The sequence below is a fragment of the Cricetulus griseus genome, chromosome X (assembly GCF_003668045.3).
Source record: "Cricetulus griseus strain 17A/GY chromosome X, alternate assembly CriGri-PICRH-1.0, whole genome shotgun sequence".
In the NCBI taxonomy this organism is placed as follows: Eukaryota; Metazoa; Chordata; class Mammalia; order Rodentia; family Cricetidae; genus Cricetulus; species Cricetulus griseus.
This window is the reverse complement of record NC_048604.1, coordinates 119,224,562-119,245,322: the sequence shown is the minus strand read 5'-3', so window position 1 is coordinate 119,245,322 and position 20,761 is coordinate 119,224,562. Positions and strand designations below refer to the sequence as shown.

The following is a 20,761-nucleotide window of genomic DNA, read 5'->3' as shown; positions in this document are numbered from 1 at the left end:
TAAGTTTTGGGGCAAGGTAGTATTACAGGGTATTATTAAGTATTGAGTAATAGAAGGTAAAATAAATAAAATCTGTATTGGTTTATTCTTTTTTTCCTTCACAGAATGTAACTTAAATTTCTCATTTATTGGTGATACCTATTGCAAAATGTTGGGGGAAAAAACTTTGTATTCTTAAAATACAAAGAGAATTTGGTAATTTAATTCAAAAATTATACACACCACCTCTAGAGTTGTTCTCTTCTTAGACTTATTACTGTGATATTTGTGTTACTTGATACTTCTGTTAGCTTAATCTCCATAAAAGTTTATTTTTCTGTAGATTTTCAGCAGGTGGTTATAATTCCTTTACAATCAGTGTGTGCTTGTCATTGAAAGAAGGGGAGTTTAAATAATGCACAATCGTCAGTAGTCAGTCAGCTCCCAACAATGATGTGTTTGCTTTGATGTTGTCTTGGAAGTTCCTCTTTTCTAATGCTATTTTTCACATTTCTCTGCAGTATGGATGGAGCAGATCTGTGTTTTGAAATCGTAAAGCGCGCTGATGCTGGTTTTGTGTACAGTGAAGCTGTAGCCAGGTATGTGATCTGCATGTAATTCCCAGAAGTAAAGTGGAAGTAAGAGATGGAATTGGGAATTGACCAAGGAATCACGGGAAGTCACTAGCTCTTCTGTCTGCAAGGACACTGCTGGTGCCTCTGCTGATAACTTAGCTGCTGCAGTCTATGTGCAGAATCTGACAGTAGCTGGAAATGTGCAGTGAGTGGACAACCCTGGGTCTGCTAACATGACTGCTTTTACACACAAATGTTCTTATTTTACCCATTCCTGGTGTCTTTCTACAAAGAGGGCTTTGGCAGCCCAGGAACCATGTAGAATTAAGCTTGAAGGTTTGGCAAATTGTACCTCATTAGTTCTTTATGTTGCTTTTTAGTGATTTTTCAGATTATTATGTGACCAGTTAATCTAAGGAAAGCACATAAGAATAAGAGGAGCAAAATTAAAAGCACCATTTTTCCGATGAATATGTAGCTTCAGGCCAATATGTGGTCTCTCAACCAAGTGACGGCTGTTATACCAAGTGGAGCAGTAGTCATAAAAACCTAATGACTCAAAAGAGAAGTAAATATGAAAAAATATACTAGCCATGCATGCACTACACCACTACCAATATACAGCTTTCTGCTTTGGTTGGATTCAGTCATAGCATAATTATGCACTGGCAGGTTACTGATTTGATAACATGAGCTAGAGGATTCTTCCTCAGTCAATGGCCACAATATGGTGAAGGGTTCAGACTCACAAACCTACACAGATTGGTATAACTGTTTCAGAAGTGAGTTTAACTTTCCTATCGTTCTTTTTATAACGATAGCATCCTGGAAGGACATAGTTAGAAACAACTATGTAACTACCTTAATACAACTTCTAGCCCCATGTGGATTGGCTGAAGACCAAGAGGCCCGAGTGTAGAGGATGAAGTGGATGGAACTTGAGCACAGAACAATAATATGCTCAGTGTGAGATAGTTGATGTTTTTGGACTCTTGGAGCTGGAGACCAGGAGCTGGGCAGGGGGAGGGAGCAAATAAAGGCTTAATACATTCACTATACGATTTACTTGTATCACTGACATATAATAGAACGAAAGCTAAATATCCTCTTATCATGTGTATCATGCTCACTAAAGCACATTCTACATGTTTTTAAGTCGTGCTTCTATTTTGGAGCTTATATCACAATTTTTAAATTGTCACACTTTGTTGTGCTTCCAAAGTAGCAAGCATGCTCTAATTAATACTCCACTCAGTGTTATCTGGATTTTTCTTGTGGCATTGTTGTGAAACACCTTATTAAAGTAAATGGAACTCTCAGACTTCTGCACACACACATGTACACACACACACACACACACACACACACACACACACACACACACACACACACACACACACACACACACCTTTCTGAAAGAATTCAAGGAATCAAGGAAACTTCTGTATATTTTTTTTGTCACCAACCATTGATCTGGACCTAGGACCTCTTGCATGCCATGCCTGTCAAGTCCTCTACCCTCTAGTAGTCTTTTTGTTCACTTACTAAGAACAACATGAAGTAAGAAAAATCAAAATTTCAGAATTTTCATTCTTTGAACTTTTCCTCAATGAAAGGAGGTGATTTTTTTTCCTTTTGAAGCACAGCACTGAAGCACCTGGCATACATGGTGGCCACTGCTTTCCCTCTCATCTTCAGTTTTTGGTAACTTTTCTTAGTTTTCTTTCAACTTCAGTCCTGGCTCTACAGTTGGTCTGGGTCTCAGCATAGGCTTGTAGAAGTGATGTTATGCAGTTAAATGACTTCTGGGCTCCTGCAATCTTGAGACTTTACAGAAAAGGTAGCTATTTGTGTATATATCAAGATGAAAGCCTATTGATTTTTTTAAACCCACTTATATTTGCTGTTAAATGGTAGTTTTATGAAAGGAACTCTTGAGAATGGAGCAGAAAAGAACAGCAGTGGGACCAGTAAGTGACATTGCTCAGAAATGTTTGGACACACCTTATTGAAGTCTCTTCTTCCCTAACAATGAAAAGGGAAGCAGGGAGACTCAGGTGGCCTCATTAGCTGTGTTCCCCCTTATGCTAGATCAATAACAGGGTATAGAGAGTCTCCTCACGGTGTGTAGCATTTGGCCAGGTGACTTCTGACTTTCTTCTCTCTGGTTCTGTGATTTTCTATTAGGAAATTCAGCTTGTATGGGTAGTCTAGTGATTCCAGCTGCAAGACTTAGAGACTCAAATAATAGAATGACTAAAGCTGGTTTTTTCTAACTGGCTGAGTTTCAAGCAGAATGGCAATCATGGCACAAAGCACAGATCTGTGTAGTGCTTATTTAGTACAGTATAGCACAGCCCAATTAGTGACAGCCTCTGAGCTTTCCGTACTAATGAGTTGTGGAACAGGCTAACATTGGGTTGTCAGCTCCAGCTCTTAAAATCAGATTGATCTCTTTTCCTAATAACTATAATAATGACTTTACTGCAAGGTTGAAACCACTTTGACATTTGTTGTTAGCCATTTCAAGGGATCACAACTCCTCCAAGGTCTACTTTGAATGAGTAAAAGTCCTCAACAGTAAGTTAAATCCTCCTGACTTAAATAGAACTTAACTGCAGGCTACACTGGTCCAAATAAACCTTTATGTGTCTGTTCTCAGCGGAGCATCACACTAAGAACTGCTTAGGGCCCAGTTGTGGAGAGATGATCCATACAGGATAAAAGGCTGGTTTACTTTGAAGTTTGGATTGTTTTTTCCTGTACCTCTTATTTTATAATCTATTATAATAAATAAAATAATCCATATGTTTACTAGAGGGATATTTGTATGAGCATATTAGACCATAGTGTACCAAAGAGAAAACTTGATAGAAACCTTTCAGCTATAAAGCAGGAAAACTTTTTGTCCTAAGTCATAAACATACCTGTAAGGTCTTTTGTGAGTGCTCTAATTTAAATTGCTTTGTTTTATTTTAGTGTCAGAAATATGCTATCTGAAAGCCCAATTACATTTAATAAATAATACAATAAAATGTTGAAATAGAGCACTTCTATACAGTGGCTGCTTGAGATAAAAAGGGAGGGCATCCCTGTCTTGCCTTAGTCTGACTTCCAAATTTTGTACTTTATGATGGCATAAAAAGGATGTGCAGTCAGTAGAAACTACACTTTAGGTTTTCATGGACCAGTGCTATGCAGTGTGACATCGCTAATGTTAGTGTTTTGTGCATACTTAAGGCATACTAAGCTTAGACTCTAATGTTTGGTAATAGGTGTATTTAATGCATTTTCAACTTAGCATATTTTCAGTTTCAGATGGTTTCATCTAGATGTAAACCTATAATAGCTGCAGGAACATTTATTCTCTTGTCATACTCTGTCACTAGTTGACCCTGTTAGAACTTTTAAAGAAACACTAATTCTTCCTTTGTTCTTTACCTGTACCCAGTGGAAGCCTCTGCAGACCCCAGCTGTCTAGAAATAGCCTTGCTTCATTCAAGAGTACCTTCAGCTAAAGCCTGATTAACTTACAAAGAGAAATCGCATGTGTACAGGTTTTTAGATTCTCCTCTTGGCTAAATGGACACAAGGCAGAGAGCTGCTTCAGCTGACTGAAGACCACAACCCCTTTAGTCAGAATCATTCCGATAGCTTTGAGCAGTTTCCTTCATAGCAATTCAGTTTATCTAAATAGAGGTAACCAAGATATTAGAGGGGTTTATTTTTATAGTTTAGGCTTGTCTCTTTGGTGTGTTTATGCTCTTAATTGATTATGTGGAATTCTTTTGACTTAGATCAAAAAACATTCTGTTTCTTGAAGAAGTACATAAGTTTGTCAACTTATTTATTAAGTCACTGCTTTGTTTGCTCAAATGAAAGATGTTTGTGCCTAGCTAATATAAATGTGGGAATTATAAAGCAGAGGCAGCATGTATTCATTTTTAACCATGAAAGTTTTTACAGTTTTCTATTTCTCTTGTATTTTACAGCCATTACATGAGACAGATACTGGAAGCTCTGCGCTACTGTCATGATAATAACATAATTCACAGGGATGTGAAGGTAAGTATTTCTTGTCACTAACTTTAATGCTTATGAAAGGAAACTAGGTGCTAATAATAATAATAACCAGGAATTTTTCTTTAATATAGAGAGCATGTTAAATTTTGCTTGCAAATAAGAATCAATTATTTTGTATTCAGAGTCATTGTACTAATCCCTATCAGGAACACTGTTATTTCAGTTTCCTTAGGTTTTTTCCTAAGAGATACATGCAATCTAATGTTTTTCCTCTTTCTCCATGAGAGAAAAAGAAATCACAAAGCCAATAAATAAGGAAAACAAAACTTTTTAAAAAATTAACTGTATTCTTAAATTTATCATTTGTTTTTCTAAAACTTTTCTGCAATCAAATTTCTTTCTGACAAGTAAAGCTGAAGTGTTTTGTAAACTGAAAAAATAACAGGAGACAAGGATAGTGCCAAAGTAGCAGATACCCAAAACCAGGTTAGAGCCAAGAGAGAATGTTGTCTTGGAATCAGAGTCATCTTGTGATCTTTGCCGACTTCACCCCCATTACTTTGTAGCATCATTGTTATTTGTTAAGTAGTAAAAAATCAGTCTCAAGACTTCAGAGAGTCCATGCCTCTTGAGGTCTACTGAGAGCATGATAAATTTGGTTGATAACAATATGCTATATTTTAAAAGTTGTGAGATAGTATACTTTAAGTGTTCTCAAAACAAAAAATGATGAACATGTGTGATATAACATGTTAATTGGTTTAATTTAGCCATGCCGTTGTGAACATACTGTATTCTGTATCATAATTGTGCATGACTTTATTTATTAGCTAAATAAATGAATGGGGGGAAAAAAAAGAAAAAAATCAGTCTCAAAAGCTGGGCGGTGGTGGCACATGCTTTTAATCCCAGCACTCGGGAGGCAGAGGCAGGTGGATCTCTGTGAGTTCGAGACCAACCTGGTCTACAAGAGCTAGTTCCAGCACAGCCTCCAAAGCCACAGAGAAACCCTGTCTCAAAAAAAAAAACAAAACAAAAAAAAAAATCAGTCTCAAAAAAGAAAGGAATGATGAAAGAATCCAATTCATTCCAATAATGACTTCTTAAAAGCACACCTATCAGCACAAAATAATTAAAAATAATACCTAAGACTAGAAGAGACTTAGTGTAGATTATAAATCGTATTACAGATAGAACTAGTGGGGCTGAAAAATCCTCTCACTGAAAGTCCATATGAAAATAATAAAATTTTTAAATGAAAATAGAATCAAAAGTCTAGTAGTACAAAGTAGCCTGAGTAGCTTGATGAACAGGGGTATTGGGTCAGCTGTCATTGTACTTGCACAAGTGGGTACCATTTTAACATTTCATGTTAAAGTGGCCCATGGATGGAAGCTGCATAAAGGACAACTGCTATATTTTGATGGGACGTTACGTTATATCCTAACAGTAAAACATAATTTACTATAATAACTGTCTGCATATGTGGGGACTCTTATGTAATCCAGCCCCATGGTAATTTGCTGTATAGTCCTTAACAATTGTTTTTTTCAAATGTTTTGCTATAAAGCTTTGACCCTACAGTGTTCACAGCACTCTAGCTGCCATCTAGCGTGTACCTTACTTGAGTTCAAGACATCCAAGATCACTAAAACAGCCTTAAATTACAGTTATATCAAAATAGGCAGTCTTGTTCTGGTTAGGCCTTTCTTTACAAATGCATCTGAATCACAGTGTATTTGAAATGCATGTAAAGTTTTAAATAGAGGGATGCCTACATCCAGAATGTTCCTATGACCTTCGAAGATTTCCCCATTCATAATCCTGACATCACAAGTATCTTCTTTCATCTAATTGTGGAAGAAATTGGCAGTTGTAAGAAGTTCTCATTTGGCCTACTATTAAATTCATAGTAACCTATTTTCTTTTTTAAAATTTTTATTTAATTTAATTAATTTTTTTCAATTATTTTACATACAGTTTCCCCTTCCTCTCCTCCCATTCTCTCCCCTCGACTCCCATCTACCTTTTTCTGATGTCATTTCTGACTCGTGGTATTTCTGATGTTGGCTTCATGGAGTCTGTTTAATAGGCACATGGTGCCTCAGGAGCAAGAGTTTCTTATAATTGCAGGTCCTTCATGAAAGTTCACCATGTCCTATTTGGGGAAGATCATGCTCCTTTATCCTCAAGAGTCTTTTTAATGCCAGCAGAAAAACATAAGGCTGGTACCCTTGGAATACCATAGCCAAGGATAGTCTGTGAGCTAGGACTGAGAAGAACTCTGGAGCTATGGCCCTAGGGACTTGGACCCAGGGAGCAAGGGAGTGATCACAGAATTGCTGAACATTGGTGCATCACACTGCTCTTCGCTCTACCTCCTGCTGCTGTGCAAGCTCATCCCTCCCCTTTCTGGTGCGGTCATGCAGCTAGTTTTTAAACATAGCAGGAAGTCATGATTCTAGATAGAATGGACATTGTACTCTTAGAATATCAGTGAGGTTATTATTCTTTCTTCTTGTTCCATCCTTGTATTGAGTTAATGAGAAGTCTCACTCCCTGCCATTAGTGTCAAAAAACATAGAAGCAGGCCATAAAGAAGTCCAGTGGGCTTTTCACTCATCCCTGGCACCTTCTAAGGCCTTATACCAGAGAGTCTCTGAGGTCTTTTTAGCCCTACGCTATGCTTTCATGCTTAGCTGTGCTGACCCTGGCCTATCTAACCTTCAGCATGCACAGAGGTGATGGTCTTTCCTTCGAGGCATATTTTTCAAGGCCTTACTCTTTGACATATTTTAAGTGTTTAAGGAAATTAGGTAGAAGTTAGTAGTGGCAATTCTGGTAGCTAAAAGCTGAGAACCCTCATGAGCAAGTCTAAAACCATCTAATTAAATGCAATAATAGCAAGTGAGAATCACTGTAAAATGTGCAAAATACCCATTAATGCAAATTAATTGCACAATATCTTATTGTTCATTCTTTTCAGATGTGGAGAATTGACATTGGTGCTGTCATTATGAAAAGTTAATACTAAATAAACCAATAGATACATAATACTTTTATTTTTAAAATCTTCAGTTTGCAAAGAGAGTAAGAATTGTAGAAAACTGTCTTAGTATTCTATTGTTGTGATGAAACACCATGACTAAGGCAACTTTTTTTTTTTTTTTTTGGTTTTTCGAGACAAGGTTTCTCTGTAGCTTTGGAGGCTGTCAAGAAACTCACTCTGTAGACTAGGCTGGCCTCAAACTCACAGAGATCCACCTGTCTCTGCTTCCCAAGTGGTGGGATTAAAGGCCACTCTTATAAGAGAATGCATTTAATGGGAGCCTTGCTTACTACAGTTTCAGAGGGTTAGTCCATCATCATCATGGTGGGGAGTAGACAAGCATGATGCTGAGGCAGTAGCTGAGTACTTTGCATCCTGATTCATCAGCAGGAGGCAGAGAGAAAGAAACCAGGCCTGGCACATCCCCAGTCACACATCTCCAGCAAGGCCGCACCTCCTATCCTTCTCAAACAGTTCACCAACTGGGTAGGGACAAAGCATTCAAACATGTGAGCCTATTGGGGCAGGGGGTCTTCTCATTCAAGCCACCACAAAAGTGAACAGAGGAAGAATTGTCAATAGAGTATTACAATGTGTGCTTCTTTTACATTTAATGAATACAAAAAATTTTCTCCATGTATCCATAAAGACAAATAATTTACTCTATGAAATGCATACTGAAAACTTAAAATCTGTAAAACAGATTGTTAGTTATGTAATAGCATTGTGTGTAAAACTGTTTGCTCAACCATTTCGTGTGAATTCTGTTCTTGACAGAAATTTTGTCAATATTATTATATAAAGTTATAATTATGTATAATGCTTCTAATATAGTCAGATTGTGATAGGCCATGATATTTGATATAATAGCAAGCCAAGTCAAATAAACATGAAAGTAGTTCTATTTGACTTCTTCTAGTTTAGCATCTGTTTACATACTCCACCAATATCTGATTGCCTACTTTACACAGAGTGCAAGCCCTTTCAGAAAGAAAGAGACTAAGGGACACATCTTATTATATACTGCTAGAGTCTGGCCATGTTGTCAACACTAAGTAACAACTGGCATCATTTGCACCTGGGCAGTTTGGTTAGAGATAGAATGGAACTGCTCACCTCTGTCACCCAGACTGTTGGCCAAGGTCATGGAGCCAGCGCACAGAGGCTTCAGTCAGTCTACTGACAGATCAGCTCAGCTAACTGAAACTGGAAAGCTGACTAAGCCTTCTTCCTTCTCTCATAGTCAACGCTTCCCCCACTCTTTTCGTGTGACCCCATCTCCAGAATGACAGTGGCTCAGGTCTTCAAAGGAATGGAAGTTACCAGGCCTGTAGATGTCTAGGTCTCAGTTCTGGTTCCATGTCACACCTATGGCATTTGACTGGTCATATCAATTATTAAAAAGTCATGGAATTAGTCTGAGTTCCAAGGAAAGAAATAAAACTGTCTTTTGCACTGTCTGTTCTGTTTGTCTTGGGTTTTGTTTGGATGGTTTGGTTTGTTTGGGTGGTTTGGTTTGTTTGGTTTTAGTTTCTTGAGACAGAGTCTAATGATTGCCCTAGCTGCTCTTGAACTTGCTGTGTAGCTGAAGTTAGCCTCCTGACTCTACCACCCCAAGTGCTGAGATTGCAGAAATGTAATCCCACCCCTACCATGCCTGGTTAGCTGCATCTTTTTACTTTTTTTGAAGTGCTAGAAGTATACAAGGATAAAAGAAGTTGTTGGGTGTGATCTTTACAGACAGGCAAACCAATTTTTGCAGAGGGTGGTAACAATCATTACAAGTTGGCATCAGAGGGTTTCCTGAAGGCAATCTTGTATGATGAGGTAGTTGTGTGGGGACAAGCGAATATTTCACAGAAAAGGAACAGTGTGTGCAAAGGCCTGAAAGTACTTTTATATTAGGTTATATTAAATTAGTTTCTTTTTCTGAGGGACATGCCATGTAATTTTTAGGAAGCACTTAGAAAGCCACTGAAGAAGGAAATAGAGAAGTAATTCTCAGATTGCAAATTAAGAAATGACTAGGTAAAAGCACTGTATTTCAGTTGTCAGGGAGACCCAACAGAATGCTTGCAGTAGTGTTGATGGCCTTTATTCTCAGGTACCATTAGGCTAATGGTACCTAAAATATAGACATTTTGCATGAGTGAATGAAATATTCAATTTACTTAATTGATATTGTTGAATTGGGTACATTTTCTTAAGGCACTCATCCAAAAGATACTTTTTGAGCACCTATGTGGCAGACACTGTCCTAGGACCTGGAGCTATACCAGTGAACAAGACACTCACAGCCCTCATGGAGCTGACATTCTAATACAGGGAGACAGATAGCAAGTCACTGTGCAGAAAGAAGTAAACTGACAGTTTAGAAACTGAGAGGCATGCAGGATACAGAAGCAGGCATATTTCTGTGTGTTTGAGGCCAGCCTGATCTACAGAGCATGTTCCAGGATAGCCAGGACTATGCAGAGAAGCCCTGTCTCAAAAAGAGGCAGGGGGAAGAGGAGGAGGGAGGAAGGGGAACATAGAAGAAGGAGCTACAGGCTTAAATAGAGCTGTCAAAGCAGGGACATTGAGATGACATGGCACCCAAGCAAAGACTTGAAGAAACTAGAGGGAGTATGCTGAGCTGATACCTAAGAGTAAAAAAAAGCCATCCTTCTAGTACCGAGACATGAGCACAAGTGGCCCTGCTAGGACAAGCAGCATGGAAGTCACTATGGCCCAGACAGAGTGATCAAAACTCAGAATGAGTTAATGGAGACTGGAGAGGACTGTGCTCAGCTCAGAGCAGAGAAGCGTTGCAGGTGGCCAAAAAGAACAGAAAAGAGTGAGCAGTTAGATTGCAGCTAAACTTTGAAGGTTGTGTCAACAGAATTTCCTAATACTTTAGTAACTTACCTAAACTTAGTGAGATTCAGGTGCCTGTTCTAGTGGGTGATCCTGCCTGCTGGCACTGTAAAGCCTTCATACCTGTTTGGTCTCAGGACATCCATAGATCCAGGAACCCTCCAGCCACGCCCTCTCACATACAATACCAGTATATTTCACACAACTAATGGTTTAAATTTTCACTTGGTTTATTATGTTAATATTTTTACCACTAAACCAGCCTATCCAGGATGGTTTTTCGTCCAAGTCAGTGATTTGTCTATATGTATATTTACTTCATATATGTACATTTTGGTTTCTACAGTTGAAAGATTTTGTTTACATACTTTATAGTTAATGAAGAAAATGAAGATCATGACAGTATTTCACTTCCATGCGGGAAATTTAGATTTAATTTGTTTCATCTATCAATCAATCAATCGTATTTTCTCATTCTCTCCCTCTCTCTCTTCCTCCTCCTTGCCTTACCAGATGATCTAAAAGCAATAGATTTTAGATCAATTCATTGTACTTTATCCTCTGCTTAGTGGTTGTTTCCTTTTGAAATCATAATTAAGTCGAAAAGAGTGTTTTGGTTAGATTTGAGCATATAGTACTGCATAACTATAGTGGAAGCTGCTTGCTTTGAAGAAGCAGTTTCTCAAGAAATTGTATTTGCCTCAAGAAAATGTTTTTCTTTGAAGTTTAAGGAGCCATGTCATGATAATGAAGGATCTCCCAGCAGTCATACTAGTGAGATTGGGGATTTGACGCTTGGTGTGGGAAGCTGTCTAGGATATTGCAATATGCTTAAACAGTACCCTGACCTTTACCCATTAAATGCCAGTAACATCTCCAGCCCTCCAGGTTGTGACAACCAAAAATGTCGCCTGAGGCATAAAACTGCCCCCTGTTAAGACGCATTGTTGTAATATTATATTGCTTGTGGTTTGCCTCCTTGTGGACACGGAGGCATTCGTGCTCTGGTTTTTCTTTCTTTCTTTTTTCTTGCCATCTTCCCTTTAATTCTGTGTCTTATGAATGGTCGGGGAAAGTTCCATTTTGATTCAGTGCTATTTCCCCCATTTTGTCCTCTCACCCCTAATTCAAAGTACATTGAAGGGAAATCAGACTGTTGTCAAGGTCAGAGCATTTCCTGGCCCCTTGGCTGACTCTGGAAGAGCTGGCCTAATGCTCTCAGCTCCCCTGAATCCGAAGGCATTGCCTGGGTTTGCAGAGACCCAGCATTCTTCAGCCATCTGTCTCTCACTCTCCGTGCATCTGCAGGAATTGAAGTCGGAGAAAAGTAGCTGTTGAGCATGTAAACTGCTTGCCTAGTACAACGGCTCTCCATTCTGAGCAGGGCCTGGCCCAGGAAGTTTGGGAGCTCAGTTTTTAGTTCTCAAAACTGCTAGCCTCAGTTGCTCATACACTCAGCCTAAGGCCTCCTGCCTCATTGTTTCTGGTTGTGCTTCCTCGGTGGTTTCCTTTGCAGCCTGTGTCAGCACGCCTGACTGCTCTTTGGTTCCCTTCTGCTCTCGGTTCTCCTTTCACCTGCTGAGTGCCTAACTTTATCATAAATATGCATTCTCCGCACTTACAGTAAACAGTGGTTGCTGTAGCAGTGCTGATCTCCTGAAATATCCCTTCCTCTTGTGCTCACTCACTGACATTTCTTTTACAGCAGCTACCATGACTCCAAAAGTCCCTTGCTGTATTCTCTTTTAAAGAAGCGATTCTCATTAAAACCAATTCACTTTTGTATTCTTTTTAATTGAACATAGATTTTTTTTCATACAATATATCTGGACTACAGTTTCCCCTCTCCCTATTCCTCCAAGTTCCTCCCCACCTCCCCTCCCATGCAGATCCACTCCCTTTCTGTCTTTTTTGTAAGAGGCATACTGATAATTAGTACTTGCCCATTGCTCTTAAAGGTCCTTAAGCATCTTGTGCAAGTTTTGATTGATTGTAAGCTCATAGTCATTGGAATTTGAAAAGGGGCCCCACAAGTTCTTAAAGGATAAATATTTCTTTTGCTTATTAAAAGTAGTTCCTTCCACTACGCCTCACCTGAGGCCGGGGGAGACGTATGTCATAGAGCCAGACAGGTTTTAATATCAGTTATAAAACTTTTCTATCTGCAGTAGCTTTGAAATGGGATCAGTGGAGCAGAGGGCTATCACATGGCAACCCCCGGCTTTGAGCTACATGACCAAAATGCTCAGCAAATTACCAGTGTTCCCTATGTGGTTTGTCAGCAAGCTTTCCTTTCACACACTTATCCATCATAGCTACCACCCTGACAGACTGCAAGACCAGGAAGTCCTCACCAAGTCAGAACCATGGGTCATCTTCGTCTCCTACCCAGGAAGGGCTGACTTGCTTCACATTAAGTAGTGCATTCTGAGTTTTGTTTGTCCAGAGGTCATAGTTTGAATTCCTAGTTTATAATTTCACAGTTGCCTAAGGAGACTGTGTCTGAGATAGGAAGAAACGGAGAATCGTGCCTGTTTTCTATAGTTAAAATATTGTTTGAGACCTCTAAAATACAAATGGTAAAATTAGGGTAGATTTAGAAAGGGATACTTTATGTAAAATATTTTTCTATCATATTAAATAACAAATTCTTCAACTACTAAGAAATTTAACACTAGTCACCTGTTTAGGAAGTCATGCAAAGACAAATATGTTGAGAATAAACTCAGCATATAATTTAATACAGCTTCCATTTTCTGTCAGAATGAGCGATTTGAAGAGAAACCACATACCACAACCTCTTTACATGCCATTTTTAAATATAAGTAATTCTAGTTTGGTAATGTCATTTATCTTTAACATAGCAAATAGTACTGTAAAGCGATTTTTTTAAACTAGGGCTCACTATTTAGCCCTAGTTGGCCTGAAACTCACAGAGATCCACCTGCCTCTGACTCCCAAGTGCTGGGATTAAAGGCGTGCACCACCACACCTGGCCTATAAAGTGATTTTTCAAATTATTTTATGAGTATGGGTGTTTTTCCTGCATGTATGTCTATGTACCATGTGAATGTGGTATCGTTGGAGGACATTATATTCCCAGGAACTAGAGTTAGAGTCGTGGGCTACAATATGCATGCTGGGAATCAAACCCAGGTCCTCTGGAAGAGTAGCCAGTACTCTTAACAGATGAGCCATTTCTCCAGCCCTTTAAAGTGATTTTTAAATAATGACTTTTTAAAGTTTTATATGTGTTTTAAACTCTTAGTGCAGTGAATTATTATGGTATAGTTTCCATAAAAATTATGGTCATGTCAGTTCCTCTTAGTCTAATGAGTTTGGGGTTTAAAACTCATGTCACGTAAGGATAATGTGTTATAACTGGAGAAATCTAAGTATCTCAGGCAGTCTCCCAATGGACTCTGAGTTATTCTGTGATTTGCATATCTATAAAGTCACTATATCAAATACCTCAGTTTTCAGCCTGCACACAAGAAGGTCACCAGGAATTTGTAATTCTCCTTTCTCTCTGCATGTTACTGAACCAAAAATTCAATCAGTACTATGAAAGAGTAGGTACACAGGCTGGGGAGATAAGTCAGTTTGTGAAGTACTTGCCACACAAGCATAAGGACTTGAATTCAGTGGCCAGCACCCAAGTGTCACTAACATAGGCTTAGAACACATAATTGTAATCCCATTGTTGGGGAGACAGGCACGAACCTGATGTTTGCTGGCCAGTCAACCTCATGTAATCTGCAAGCCCCAGGTCCCAGTGAGAGAGCCACCCTCTCTCAAAATTAACATAGATGGCTCCTGAGAGGTAGGACCTGCAGTCAACAGTTGCAATGCCCCAGCGCACACACACACACACACACACACACACACACACACACACAGAGAGAGAGAGAGAGAGAGAGAGAGAGAGAGAGAGAGAGAGAGAGAGAGAGAGAGATGCACACACGCACAAACGCAACCAAGAAAACACATACTCAGGATATACACTGTTAATACCTGATACCAGAATGGGTACCAACTTTGGATATTTTCATCTCTCAGTTAAGGAAAGAAATAAAAACAACAAGGATGTTTCTGTATTGGATTTTTGATGAAAATTACACAAAATGTCTACTAATTTTGAGCACATAGCTCTTAGAAAATCTGTTCTACACTACTAGTTCAGGAACAAAACCTGCCTTGAAATTAAAGACTTGTAGTATCACATGAACTTAATGTAAACTTCTTTTTGAATACCAAAGTAATTATGAAGTGGAAGAGCAAAAACTGAGTCTTGATCCAGTTTCTAACAAAGTGATAAGTTGTGGCTAATGGTTGATTTTACTCAACTCTTTTTTTTTTCTATGTGAGAAGAGAATGGAAGTAAAAAAGAAAAAAGAGAAAAAAAGATAGATTACAGCTCCAAAGGAGCTTTCGATAATTTAGGGAACACAGTTTTTATTTTTGCTTTTTAATCATAATATATCTAATACAGAATATAATCACTATTTTTCTTACTGGTGAGATTATATGAAAGAAATTATCACTAAGAAATAATTACTTGTTAAATATATACTGGGAGAATTGAGATAACCACTTAATTATGCATCTGGATTTTTTTCATCAGTATGTACATTAGCATGCTTTATTGTTGAGATGATTACATTTATACTCATGAAGCACATACACACAGGACCTAACACACGGCAAGTACTGACTAACTGCTCGCTCACAATATAACAGTATCTAATTTAATAGTAATGATATGAATCGGGTCATATTTTCTGTTCCACAAGTAGAGAAATTAACACGTAAAGAGGGTAAGTAATTTGCCACGATTGTCCAGCTAAATAAGAGATGGAGCCAGTACTGAACCCAGAGAGTTTAAATCCAGTGGCCAGTCTTTTCTGTAACATGATTACATTTCTTCACCATTCATTCATTTAGTTTACAAAAATTAATTGAACATAACTATATGACAGGTACTGTCATTAATAATAACATTATTTATATTGGAAATATATGAAAATAGCATGAAGATGGACATATGATTATATGTTACATTGCTTTTTTGACAAAACATAATATGAATGTTTAAGCATATTTTAAGTGAAATCTATCTCTTAAATATTAGAAACATTGTTTATTGCCTTTCCCAGTAAAATGAGCCAGATAATATCAAATTTACTTTACAATGCATTATTCATGAAATTAGATAAGACTTAAATGAAGGTATTTCTTACTGGTTGACTTTTCCAGTACTAACATTCCTAGTTCTTTTTTTTTTTTTAAGTTACCAGCAAAATAAAATTTAGTCATAGATGGGTTCTTGTGTTAGGTTAAAAAGCAGGCAAACCCATAAGCCTTTTGCATCTTCATCCTTCAAGTCATAAAATATTATGTATTAAACAGAAGATCCACAGTTGACTGAACCCCCCCAAAAAAAAAGTTTGTTTGATTGCATACACAGTGGGACCCTTTTGATAGTCTCAACTTGTTCCTGAAAGTCTCTTCCATCTCTACTTTCAGCATAAGTAGAACTATAAGTCCAATTTTATGCCTATATTTGTTTATAAAACCCAAAGAGAGTTTCCTTGGTGACCATTGTCAACCCAGCTGTGACATGTTCTTAATTAATGTCACCAATAAATCACACAAATGCTTTCGTCTTTTGTGATGGTTTCCATCCAAAAGTCAACTTTATGGTAGTATATGTGGTGAATTAAGATTTTGTAAGAAGATTATGTAGTGTCTTCTTGAATGTTTTATCTAATAAAAGAAATATAATGGGATCTGTACTACTTCTGGCTGACGCAAGACAAGTGAGTATATTTTTGGCTTCTATTAAATAATTCAGCTGCTGACAGTCTTCTCTCTGGTGCAGAACATAAAAAATGGGTTTAAAAATACTATATGGAAGAAAGCAAACTACTAAGAGGACCTGGATGATCAAAAGGTGCTTTCTTACAGATCTGTAGGTCAAATCTCTCTCTGTAATGGAGGTACAGGTTCTTACTCTTCTCAGATGGCTGACAAAAGAATAGTATGATGTTACTACAACTAAAAATGAGAATCCAATAAATGTGGTTCCAATGAGACCTGCAATCTGAGAGATGCTGGCTCCCAATTCCATCCTCCGATTGTAGCACTGACTTTCTCCTTCTTCTGTAGCCTCTACAACTGAGTAGTATAGGATAACAGGAATAATTATGACCAGCACAACTCCCCATATGTATATACACATTTTTCTGGCAAAGTTGGGCTGGCGAAATCTTTTTAATAAGTGACCATAGAACATTCTCTCATAGCATGAGGTGGCCTCTTGCATGGATTCCTTTTTCATTAAGGTAGCATAACGGCTTATGGCAATCCAGCTTAAAATTAAGAGGCTGACAAACATACTTACATGCATGGATAGGGTCCCCAAAAAATTGACCAGTCTGCATTGTAAAGATTGATATTTCCAATAGAAACCCTTCAAGAAGTAGATTCCCATGAAAGGCATGGCAGTGCACACAAGTAAGTTTGCAGTCACAAGATTTGCCAGGTAGACATGCGTTGATGTTTTCTTACCTATTTTTGTTAAAAATACCCACTGAGCAAGTGAGTTTCCAAAGAGACCAATAATACACAAGAAGATGTAAATGATTGGTAAAGCTGTGGTAGAAATCATGGATGGTTGAATGCACGTCGAGTTGTTATTCATTTAGATCAGATTTTCTTGAATTTTATCACAGGAGCTAGAACAAAATTACATATACTTCATATTAAAACTATATGTGGTATTTAGGTTAAGTCTCTTTTTATGCTTTTGGGTAAAGCAGCAAAATGCACTGGATGAAGATAGAAGATCCAGATGGTGTCTCACCTTTTCTAGCTGTCACAGTGGTCCAGTTGAAGTAGAAGCAACAATATTTAAAGTGATAGGTGATGCCTTCGTCTAAAAAGCAAAATTTGATACAGTTAAAAATGCCTGAGATTTATCATGCATAAGTTAGAGGAATTTATAGTCCTTAGATTATAAAGCAATATGTAACTCATGGTAGGTTTTGCCTAGAAATCTCAATGCACACACATGCCAATGAGAAGACAGTGCTACAGATGTGGCCACATTAGCACACAGGTAAAACCTATCACTTTATTAAAGCTGTTATTTTTAAAACTAATACATAAAATCTAGTCTTTAGTTACATTAATTACATATAATTTCTGAGTATATTTATGGCTAATTTAAAACACTTTCTATAGTACTACTAGAAGGGTCTTTTTTTCATAATTCAGAAGTAAACCCAATTCCAAATGAACAAAACTCAGACAAGGTCGTGAATTAAACAGAAGAAAAACATTAAGACCAAGGGTAAACTCCAGTGGTCATTATGAGGTCATCAATAAGCTCTCATTCCAAGTAGTGCTAAACTCTCATACTTCAGTAAATTAAATTATGTGTCAAAACTATACTTGGTATGCTTGGTGGCTAGAGTACCATAATTTGTCCTCCTCTGTCATGTAGTATCTGTGTTTTGCAGGATTTGTTTATTTGTTTGTTTGTTTAGAGGATATAGTGTTTTCAACCCAGTGTAAATGCAGGTGTGGTTTTCACTTTTTACAAAGCTTTCATTTTTATTTTATGTGCATGGGCATTTTACCTGCATATATGCCCATGTACTATGTGTCTGCAATGCCTGCAGGGTCCTGAAAAGAGTGTTGACTCCCCTGGGACTGGAGTTACAGATGGTGGGAGCCACTATAGCTGCTGAGACTCACCCAAAGAGCAAGCAGTGCTTTTTACCTTGTTTTGTTTTGTTTTCAAGACAGGATTTCTCTGTGTAACCTTGGCTGTCCCAGAACTCCCCCTGTAGACCAGGTTGGCCTCTGCCTCCCAAGTGCTGGGATTAAAGACAAGCTTCACCATCACAGCCCAGCTGGTTTTTACTTTTTTTTTTTTTTTGAAACAGGGTTTCCCTGTGTGGCCTTGGCTGTCCTGGAACTCATTGTGTACACCAGGCTAGCCTCAAACTCACAGAGATTCACCTGCCTCTGCCTCTGCCTCCCAAAGGCTGGGATTAAAGGTGTGTGCCACCACTGCCCGGCTTGTTTTTACATTTTTTTTTATCTTATTTTTAAGTCTTTCTTGTTACAGAGGTTCATTTTTCTCCTTATTTACTCTTTTTCAGGTGAGAATAATAGAAAAGTTACTAGGTTCTGATCAATTAGGAATCATGATTTCTGTCTTCCAAAATTTCCATTATCATAGCAACTTTTGTTTCTTTTGAGGAACGTAATTTCTCTTTAGAATGCACCATTCAATGTTGCCCTCACTGTTCACTTGTGACGAACCATATTCTGTGGGTTTTTTATGTTGTATAGAAGAGTTTCTTTTTTTAATCACCTTCTCTCTTTTGATAATAAACATAAGAACATTTTCCCATCTTCTGACCTCTGCCTCTTGGGATTATTGTATTCTCTACCCCTCTTCAGAATCATGGTCTTATTATTTTCTGTATCTTGGATTGCATTTAAATTATATGTCAGATTTTAGAAAAATGAGGATTATTTCCTAATACATTATCATTTTTGCAACACTTAAACACTATGCAGTTTGTCTGCATTCAAACACCGCAACCCTTAATTAAGGTCTAGCACTGTCTTCCTCATTTTATTTCTTTACAGTTTTTATTTAGAAATTGCACCATATGTTTCAGAGTGCCTTTACAACTGGTGAATTGCATGGACTGAAGTTGTAGATAGTCTTAAATATGCAAGCCTAATCTGTGTAACATTGCTGATTTTAGAATCAGACAGATAGAGACTGAAGTGAACCAGTTCGTTTCTTAAGAAAAAAAAACCCTGTTCAAAGGAGAATTTGATTGTGCAGAAGGGCCAAAGCATCTTTTAAAGGATGAAGTTTCTTTTATGAAAAGCAGTAGCTTCTTCCTCAGAGACAAGGCACTGAGTGCTAAAAGCAGCAGAAGTAATGGTGCCTCCATGAATATCCATAGCAAATATTCCCTAACAAAAGGAGGGCAAGAGAATATTGAGAACGATCAGTCAATGATGTTGCATCACTACAGAAACAAATGACAACTAGCTCCCTCTCTTTGGCTTCCCAAATTTGTGTCCTCTTCAGTAATAGCCTTGGATTCTAAAGCTAGTAGAAAAAAAACAGTTTCTAAAATTTGTAAAATACCATTAAACTTGAGAAGTCAAATAAAAGTGAGCTCTTACAGAATTGCTTCCAAGAAAATGTCTCCAAGTGTGCATTCCCCTCAGCCAATTGTGTGTGTACACACTGGGTCTGCTCATATGACAAGTGGGAAAACTTCCACAACTCTAGCCGTTACTCATGGCTAGTTAAAAACTTGCTGTGCTGACTACCTTCCTTAATGATCAGATTTCACAGTTCAAACACTCTAATCCTTCCAGACATTTAGAGTTAACCTTTAAGCTAAAACGGAACAAAGAGTCACCCTTACCTGGATGAGGAGCTTATGCTGCCTAAGGTTATACTGTTCAGGGGATTGATGCAAATTTCAGACTCAATTCGCTGATCTTCGCTCTTCCAGTATCCTTAGCCAGTATGGATAGAGTCTTGCATGACACTAACTATAATGGAGAGAAAAGGGAAATTAAAGTATTGAAGGAAATCAATAGTTATGGTAGATGTAGCAACCACCTCCTCAAAAAAAAAATAAAACACCTCATTTCTCTATTTCTTTAGTGGGAGGAAGTTAGTGGGCAATCTACCTGTAAACATATTTAGTATACTTCCTTATGATTATTTCCTGAAGTAGTTAGCATTACTATTGCGATTGGCTGAAGTTACATTAAAAGGTTTAACCCCACACAGCTAATTCTTTTTCTGTGAACATGACTGAAGGAATCACTCTCCAGTAACTTAACAAAATACCAGTATAAATTCTTCTCTAAGCTTAACTACATCGTCATCTGTGAGTGGCTTCTTGGCAATCCATCTTTCCCAAGAGTAGAGGGAAACAAAAGTTCTAGTTTTATTTATACCAGCTTGTTCAAATCAAGTATCACTGTGCTGGATTAAAACCTCATGGACATCGGTGGTCCAGACGCTGTTTTGAGGTTGAAAAGGCTGATGCCCAGAGATGCTCACTGTATACACAGACTATACCCAGGGACTGGACCTCTCTCTCTCTCTCTCTCTCTCTCTCTCTCTCTCTCTCTCTCTCTCTCTCTCTCTCTCTCTCTCCTTTAATAAGAATGTATGATGGATTTGGGGTCCTTGGAAGTAGCAAATATGTTCCAGAACAAG

General features: G+C 38.0%; 2 protein-coding genes across 9 annotated transcripts in view; one reads left to right on the top strand and one right to left on the bottom strand.

The window, feature by feature from the left end:
- Cask (calcium/calmodulin dependent serine protein kinase) overlaps positions 1-20,761 on the top strand; it is a 328,910-nt gene that overhangs the window by 167,219 nt on the left and 140,930 nt on the right. For all 8 annotated transcript variants that reach the window (XM_027433199.2, XM_027433197.2, XM_027433195.2 and 5 more), the window contains exons 4-5: positions 501-578; positions 4,547-4,619. In XM_027433199.2, coding sequence (XP_027289000.1) covers positions 501-578; positions 4,547-4,619 — 151 coding nt within the window. The remainder of the gene's footprint in view (positions 1-500; positions 579-4,546; positions 4,620-20,761) is intronic.
- Gpr82 (G protein-coupled receptor 82) lies at positions 16,202-17,185 on the bottom strand. Its single transcript, XM_027433203.2, has one exon. It carries the CDS (start codon positions 17,183-17,185, stop codon positions 16,202-16,204), a length of 984 nt encoding a protein of 327 aa, XP_027289004.1.

Coding starts and splice junctions, on each gene's coding strand:
- Gpr82 (XM_027433203.2), bottom strand. CDS start 17,185: ATGAATAACAACTCGACGTGCATTCAACCATCCATGATTTCTACCACA.